Source organism: Cebus imitator, unplaced genomic scaffold, assembly GCF_001604975.1.
Source record: "Cebus imitator isolate Cc_AM_T3 unplaced genomic scaffold, Cebus_imitator-1.0 Scaffold149, whole genome shotgun sequence".
Classification (NCBI taxonomy): domain Eukaryota; kingdom Metazoa; phylum Chordata; class Mammalia; order Primates; family Cebidae; genus Cebus; species Cebus imitator.
This window is the reverse complement of record NW_016107464.1, coordinates 4,858,924-4,866,831: the sequence shown is the minus strand read 5'-3', so window position 1 is coordinate 4,866,831 and position 7,908 is coordinate 4,858,924. Positions and strand designations below refer to the sequence as shown.

Sequence of the window (7,908 nt, the reverse complement as noted above, 5' to 3'; positions counted from 1 at the left end):
GAATCAGAGGACAGGGCTCCTCCCTCCCTCCTGGTTGTAGGCCTCATCAAGAGAGAGGGGGCATTACTCCTCCAGCAGTGACTGAAACGCCTCCAACAGAAGTGGCCAGAGCAAGGGCCAGGGAGCACTGGGCTGGTGCAGGGAGTGGGGGAGGAGCAGGGCTGGCCCCTCCTTTGTGATTACCAAAGCTGACTGTGGCAAGTTTGCTAAGCAGAGGGGTGGTGTAGGGAGGGGCTGTGGGGAAGGCAAATCTTGGCGGCTCCAAGTAGGAGGCCTGGGTGGGTCGGGGAGCTGAGTGTGAGAACTTTGCTTAGGTAATTAGGGAACTGCGGCTGCCCCAGGTGGCTGAGATAGTTTGATCTGATCAACCTAAGGGGGATACCCGAGAGCCAGTGCTCATCAACACCCCCACCCCATGGGCACAGGGCCCGTCCCCTCCCTGACCCGTTCCACCTGACCTGATGATGCTTGGCACTCGATGAATTATCCGGATGTAAGCGAGCCTGGGGAGGGGCAGGGCGGGCCCAGGGTCCTGAGCTTGGGAGGAGAGAGATCCTGACCGAGCCCCGAGCTCTCGGCACACCTCCTCTCGAGCGGTCCTCATACTGCCCCGTGAGCCGGGCGTCGCGCCCACTATACTGATGAAGGAACGGAGGCTCCACGGAGCCACCTGCCCCCGTTCCCCAGGAGGTGAAGCGGCCCAGCTGCCTCGCTGCCCAGCTGCTGGAGATTGTGGCTGCTCAGGAGTCAGACGCTCCGCAGGCGCTGTCCACGGTGGCAAGAGAGTGACGTCAGGGAGCACGGGAGTAGGTGAACAATCCCTTCCAGCTCAAGGCCTCAGTTTCCCTGTCTGTCATCTGAGAAGGCTGGGCCAGAAGGTCCGTGAGCCTCCGCTCCGGTGACCGCTTCTTCTGGAGCTTAGTCTGACCCAAGTCCAAGTCCCGTTTTGTGTGCACGCCCTGCCCCCTGGTGGAACCCGGTGGTACTACAACGTGAGAGGCCTGTGGTCCGGACGCGGTCAGGGGCCAGGGACCTTTTTGAGGGGTTTTGGTTATCTGCCTTCCAGGAGAATCTGATCAACTTCCAGGAAAAGAGTTAGGTAAGCAGCTGTGGCATTCACTGCGGGAGGCTGGGGGTGTGGAAGTCGGAGACTCTCCACTTACCAGACACTTCCTGGACCCATCCTCTGCATCTTAGACTCATAGGAAGGGCGATACAGAGCAGAGGAGGAACCATCCGACTGGAGGGTGAGGGGAGGCGCTGGAATCAAGGACAACTTCCTGGAGGCGGGACTGTTTGAACCCATCTCTGAGAACAGGTAGGGACTGGATGGGATTGGAGGGGAGGTGGGAGCCCTTTTAAAGAAAGAGCTATAGACTGGGCCTTGGCCCCACACCCTACCCACACCAGGGCTCCACCAGCATGCCCCACCGGGCCCTGTCACCCTGCTGTTCTTCCCTCTGCCACCAGGAATGCACAGTAATTAGGGAGCTGCAGCTGCCCCAGGTGGCTGCGATAATTTCCAGCTGAGGACTTTGGAACCTGGTTCCAGGCCAAGGAGCAGCTCAGTGAGGATGAGAGATCAGGCTGGGGCAGGACTTGGGTGAGAGCAGGGGTGGACTCTGCCTGGTGGCCAGCAGCAGGAAGCCTGCAGCTGTGACTCCTGGTCAGAATCCTCCCCTAGTATGTGGTGACAGCTGGGCCGTCCAGACTGCAGGTGCTGGGCAGGCACTGAGAGGGAGAATTGAGGTGTGGCTCCAGGTACTCCCAGAGCTGCCACTCTGCCCTGTGGCTACAACCAGTCCTGCCAGTCAGAACCACCGCCTGGGTCAACCAGCAATGGCCTCAGAGCCAAGGAGAAAAGGCCACAGTCAAGCTCAGGTACCAGTGAGTGATCTGATGCACTGGGCAGACTGTCCCAGGACTCAGTGTGGCTTTGGGCTAATTGTGGGCTCGGAGTGTCGGACAGCTGGCACTGGGATCCCAGCTCCATCACTGAATAGCCCTGTGACTGAGGCAGGTCACCTCACCACTCAGGGACTTGCTTTCCTCCTCTGTGAAACAGGCTGATGCTAACTGATCACTCGCATGACTGGGACATGAGTTGCCCTTGTCCGACAGAGGTGAGCTGGTTCCCCGGGCAGTGGGAGCACTCTGCAGCTGTTTGGTCAAGTCCAACTCTGCTTAGCTTCTGGGCCGAGGTGCCCTCAGGCTGCTAAGGCCCCTCTGCAGCTGTTTAAATGACAGTGTCCCACACTGCAGTCAAGACCCCTTCATGAACTGAGTTAAATGGACTGGGCTAGGATTTAAAAAGCAGGGAGAAAATACTAGAAAGCAGCGTTCCTAGTAAGGTGAAGTGCTGTGACCTGTTGGTCCCAAGTTGTGTATATGTGTGCAGGGACCCTGCATTTAGAACATGTTTATTCTATACAGTGGGTCAGAGTCAGAAAAGTGTGAAAACCGATGGTGTAAATGAATACTTAAGGATATGGCATAGGGTTTATCCAGTTAAAATTTACCAAGCAGTTTATGCAGCCTAATGCACGTTATGATTCCATTTTGTAAAAATAACTCACATATGTGGAAAGATGCTAGGGACAGTGGCTGTCTCTAGATTCCAGGATTTTATTATTGATTTATTTGTTTGTTTGAGATAGAGTCTCATTCTGTTGCCTAGGCCGGAGAGAAGTTGCATGATCTTGGTTCACTGCAACCTCCATCTCCTGGGTTCAAGTGATTTTCATGCCTCAGCCTCCCCAATAGCTGGGATGGCAGGTGTGTGCCACCATGCCTGGCTCATTTTTGTATTTTTAGAAGAGATGGGGTTTCACCATGTTGCTCCGGCTGGTCTTGAACCCCTGAGCTCAGATGATCTGCTCACCTTGGCCTCCCAAAGTGCTGGGATTACAGGCATAAGCCACTGCGCCCAGCTCAGGAGTTTAAAGTTATCCTTTTGTTAGTTTCATAAATTCTTCTTTCTACAATGTACATATCATTCCTTTTGGAATAATAAGCAATGAAAGGTAGCACATGGGGGGAGCGGTGGGAGTGCAGAAAAGAACAGGAAATTGCTTTTGCTTTGATGGAAGGGGGCTCCTCACTCTCCTGGTTTCAGTGCACCAAGGCCACCAAGCTAACCAAGCAGGGCCTCACTGGGTGGAGCAGACCAGGAGGGTAGGGTGAGTGTCCCCAGGTGAGGGAACTAAGCTCAGAGGGTCATACAGCTGTGAGGGGCTGGAGATTTATGGGCTGGGGCCTCCTAAGTCTGTGGCTGAGGAAGCCTGTCTAGATGACATACACAGCTACTGACAAATGAAACCTGTACGCTCAGGCCACTTAATTGAAGAAGAGAAAGTTGACAAGCAAGATGCCAGCAGGCTGGAGGACTCCAAGAGAATGATCTGAGTGTCACAGGATTAAAGGGGCCAGGAAGATTTTTTTTGTCAAAATACTGCAATTTGCTCAAACTGTGGCACAAATACCAATCAACATTGGATGATTCTTTTTTGGGTTTAGGAACCAGTGCAGAGTTGCAATTATAACCCATACTTATTAAATTAAAATATCCTTTTCCCATGACTTTTAATTATTTCATTTTTCAAGATGAAGTGCCAAGCCTGCTGTTTGGAGGTGATGTCCTTTGAAGTTCTGGTGCCTATTTTAAGTGACCGATAATTCCTGCTACTTACCCTCTCTGCTAACCACGTGGACCTCCCCCTTCATGCTTACCTTTCTCATGGGAAGTGGGCTCCACGTGGGCAGGGACTGTTCCGTGTCCTGTTCACTGGTAAAGCTACAATGCCCAGCACAGAGCAGGGGAGATGGATGAAGGGAGGGAGGGATGGACCAAAAGTAGGTAGGCAGGTAGATGGACAGCGAGGGAGTCTGCAGAAGAAAGCATTTATTCGTGGTGGGGTGGAGGAGTCACACATACAGGGCCTCGATGGTGTGCATGGACTGCTTCCAGCTGTCCTTCCAGCGCTGAGCCTCTTTCATCTGAGATATGCAGTCATTGTGGATCCTATTCAGCTCCTCCTCAAATGATGCTAAATATTTCTGGAAGGAAGGTAGCAGTAGGGATCCACATGAGGAGAGGCTTCTGGACCCTCTCCCCTAGGGCAATACTGTAACTTGCTGGCAGGTGGCTGTTAACCCATTCCAGGCACTGGCAAGAGTTCCACAAGTCATTTCTCACGTAGAAACCAGGTAGGCCTAGTTGTTTCCCCCATTTTACAAGGCAGGGAAACTGAGGCTCAGAGCCTGGCCTGGGGTCATCCAGCTAGAAGGAGGCTGAGCAGGGACTAGGACCTGTGTCTATCTGACTCTAGGCTCAGCACTCCTTACTAAGCTCTGTCCCACACTGTGGCCTCCCAGGAGCTCAGGGGTCCTGGTTTTTTGGTAGGCTGGGTCTTCCAGGCCTCCCACCCTCACTGAACTCAGCAGGCAGAGCTGCTCCCTCTACATTGGGCTTGGAGGGGAAGCTAGGGAAGGCTGACCCTGGGTATTTCAGGCTCTCCCAATAGGGGGGCCAGCTGGTCTCTGGGCAGGACAAGGTTTCTCTCTGGGCATCAGGACCAAAGGTCCACAGGTCTCCAGAACCAAGAGATCCCTCAGGTGGCATCTGGGTGTAGCCTCCTCATCAGGCTGTCCCCAGTGGGTCTGACAGGCACTGGGATCAAATTCTGGCTCTGCTACTCTGTAGTGGCATAGAGGGGACAAGTTTCTTTAAGACTCAGTGTCCTCATGAGTGAAGGGAGGAAAATAATATTACTTCCTTTGTGGAGTTGTTAGGAGGATTCAGTGAGAAGCCTCATGTCAAGAGCAGAAGCTCCCAGTAAGTACTTCCCAGTAAGTTCCCAGGAGCTGTGACTGCTCCTGCTGCTGTGTCCCTACCTGAGTCCACTGCTACCATCACTTCTGTGCCTGGTGATAACGTTCCCTAGCTCTGACCCTACCGTGCCTTTGGAAAGCCTTTCTTCACCCCCAGTCTGGGTGGGGTGTCTCTCAGCTGGGCTCCCGCAGCATTGGGATCACACCTCAGACCCACACTAGCACCGGGACGGGAGATGGCCCACAGCTGCATCCCCATGCCTGTGCACAGCGGCTGTACTAAGTGTTGAGACCTGCAGCTCTGGGGTGCACTGACGTGTTGCTTGCTAAACCAGCCAAATGTTGGGGTGCTGGGTGATGGGAAACTCCCCCTTCTCAAGGCAGCCGGCCTGAGCTGTGCTCCCTGGGACACGCTCACTCCACCCCGTCTCACCAGATACACAGCATCTCGGGCTTCCACGGCTGCCAGGTGGCCCAGGGTGGTTTTGGTGGTGGATATCGATGATGTTGGCCGGAGAAGAATCTTGTTTTGGATGGTGACTTCGGTGGGTTTGATTCCCGGCCACTTCCTACAAACAAATGTGTATGAAAATCTCACAGGCTTGTCTTCACCATTCACAATCTGCCTACCAACCCTGTTGGAAAAGCTTAGCATTTCTTTGAAAAAACTGTCATGCTTTAAATATCTTAATGAAAAGAAAAAACATACAGAGCATTAATGCTGCACTTCTTCAAGCTCTGTTTCATATTAGCCCACACTAGTCTAATCGCTGTGCACAGTCTTGGGTTCTGGTGGGGACAGGGAAGTGCCACAGCTCAAGTTGCTTCCCCTGTCTGGGCCTCAGTTTACTCATTGATCTGCCAGCCAGGCGGTGGTCACCAGTGCCTTGTCTGCTTTTCCTACTGTGCTCTAAAGACCACTTCCGAGAACACAGCTGGGCAAATTGTTGCTCTGCTTCTTCTTGCAGAGTCACACTCCTGGGGCAGAGGGAACAGGTACACTGCCAACTCTCTTTGCATACGACAGACAGCTGGAGTGGCTCACGATAGCAGCAATGACCCAAGAATGCGTCTCCCCCTGAGCCAGGCCTTCCTTCCATCATGGTACCCTTTGGCGGGTCCTTCTCATGTGAACTCATAGCTGTTGAGCTGTTTGTATGTGCTGCGGCACTCTGTGTACTACCTCATTTAACTTTCTCTGGATAATATCAAGGTAGACTGCCATGCCCATTTCATAGCTGAGGAAACTAAGGCTCAGAACAAATACAATGCCTTTCCCAGGTCTGTCTCACTTCAGAGCCCAAGCCCCTAACCATTACACTGTACAACCCCCAGCAGATACAGCCGTTTACAGTAGTCCTTGCTGCTTTTGGCTCTTACCTGCTTCCACGTTCAATCAGGGGTTGCTCACTCTCATCCTTCAGGGAGAGCCCAGCGAGTTTCCTTCGTATGAGTATTGATATTTTCTGTTTGGGGGGCTCCATTCCTAGAAGCAAGAGAAAGGCTACTGACTGCAGCCTCACTGACAGCCTGAGATCAAGGGAATTCCCCTAGCATTACATTTAGAGGAGGGAGGACGGTGCCCCTCCTCCCCACTTGGAGTTATGGCAGGCAGAGCCCTCTCCATGGAGAATATGAATGCAGCGGCCATGCAGCTCAGGGTGGTGGCAGGGGCAGGAGGTCATGGCTGAAGGAATCTGAGGAGTGGTGTGGGTGCTGTTCCTAGCTCCAAATCTGAGCCTGATGCTCTGAGCTTCCAGCAGTTTCCATGAGTCCTGGGATATGCTTCATATCCTTCTCTGGCTTAGACTAGCTCATATGGGTTCTGAACTAAGAATCTCCCCTGGAACGAACATGTTCAAGGTTGTCCCTTGACTATCTAGCTCAATAATCCAATCTTTGATGCTCTGATGTTCTTTCTAAATCAGGGGGTGAGGGGGTGGGGGGGCTCTGTGTGCAGAGAGCCAGCAGGCAACCTGTACGCTCTTCTGCCATGAATGGCAGGGCCCAGTGGCCTGGCTCAGAAGTCAAGTTACAGAGCAGGCAGAGGCCTCCTAGGGCCTGGTGCAGGGAGTCCTCCTGGCTCAGGGGTTCCTTGCAAGGGACTGTGATCTGCTCTACTGCCAGTTCGCCTCCCTGTTCTTCCTAGGGTCTCAACCCCAGCATCTCTGCAAGGTCCCACTTTCCCAAGTGAGGCTCACCCTTGACAGAGGCCTCTGATACAGAAAAGTGGCCAGCACTTCAACAATGTGTATACACTTTGACCCAGACATTGCACGTCTAGGAGTCTGTTGCCCTAGAGATGCATGGATGCAGAGTCTCCAGCACAATGACAGGAGTAGGAAACCAGAAATGATCCAAAGGGACGAATTAGTAAGTTACAATGCTTATTAAATTATGGTGTGCAGCAACTGAAAATGCTGAAGAAGAGGAGTGTTGACTGGCCAGCCCGGCCAAGGTTCACCTGCAGGGAAATCAGGTCACAAAAGCGTCCAGGCCCTACAACCTTCCCCAGGCACCCTGACACACAGGCCTGTGCCCAAAGGGAAAGGTCTGGAAGGATGAACAGCAAGTGCAAAGAGCGCTGCATTCAGGGCGGAAGAATGTGTTCTTCACTTGCTGCTTGGTTTCAGATTGAATTCCTTGTTTTAATGGAATAAACATTTATTGTTTTTGTAATAAAAACCTTTAAAAATAAAAAGGATGCATTTTAATTACTGTATAGATCAGTGATAAATGGATATTTAATGTATGATTTTAATTTTATAGTTATAAAATATGTACGTTATTAAAAATGTAAATATCACTTCATGATGAAAAAAAGGTTTTAAAGAGATTTCTCTCCATCCCACCCAGCAGAGGTGATCTGCAGCTTGGTACCTGTCTCTTTGTCTCTGTCTCTCACATATGTGTGTCTCTCTTCGCTTAGCTCTCTTCCCTCCCTATCTTTCTTTCTCCCCCTTTGCTCCCTCCGGCTGTCTCTCTACCCTCTTTCCTCTGCGCATTGGCTGAACACTCAGCTACTAAAAGGAGCTCTCTGCATAGGTCGGGAAACAGCCGCCAGTAGCTCTGAGACTG

At 52.2% G+C, this 7,908-nt stretch overlaps 1 protein-coding gene and 1 long non-coding RNA gene across 7 annotated transcripts in view; one reads left to right on the top strand and one right to left on the bottom strand.

Annotated features, from left to right (window-relative positions):
• The first annotated feature begins 269 nt into the window (after positions 1–269).
• The window catches only part of LOC119473328, a 7,978-nt gene continuing 339 nt past the window's right edge, over positions 270–7,908 (top strand). The window contains exons 1-2 of the long non-coding RNA XR_005202540.1: positions 270–1,099; positions 1,198–1,318. This is a non-coding gene — a long non-coding RNA (uncharacterized LOC119473328). The remainder of the gene's footprint in view (positions 1,100–1,197; positions 1,319–7,908) is intronic.
• The window catches only part of CCDC180 (coiled-coil domain containing 180), a 64,203-nt gene continuing 60,178 nt past the window's right edge, over positions 3,884–7,908 (bottom strand). For 5 of the 6 annotated variants that reach the window (XM_037743720.1, XM_037743718.1, XM_037743717.1 and 2 more), the window contains 3 exons: positions 6,211–6,316; positions 5,264–5,399; positions 3,884–4,056 (listed from right to left, as the gene is read on the bottom strand). In XM_037743720.1, the coding sequence (XP_037599648.1) occupies positions 3,925–4,056; positions 5,264–5,399; positions 6,211–6,316 (374 nt within the window). In that variant the 3' untranslated portion in view covers positions 3,884–3,924. Of the gene's footprint in view, positions 4,057–4,496; positions 4,697–5,263; positions 5,400–6,210; positions 6,317–7,908 lie in introns of all 6 variants that reach the window. The other variant, XR_005202536.1, reaches the window with a different exon arrangement.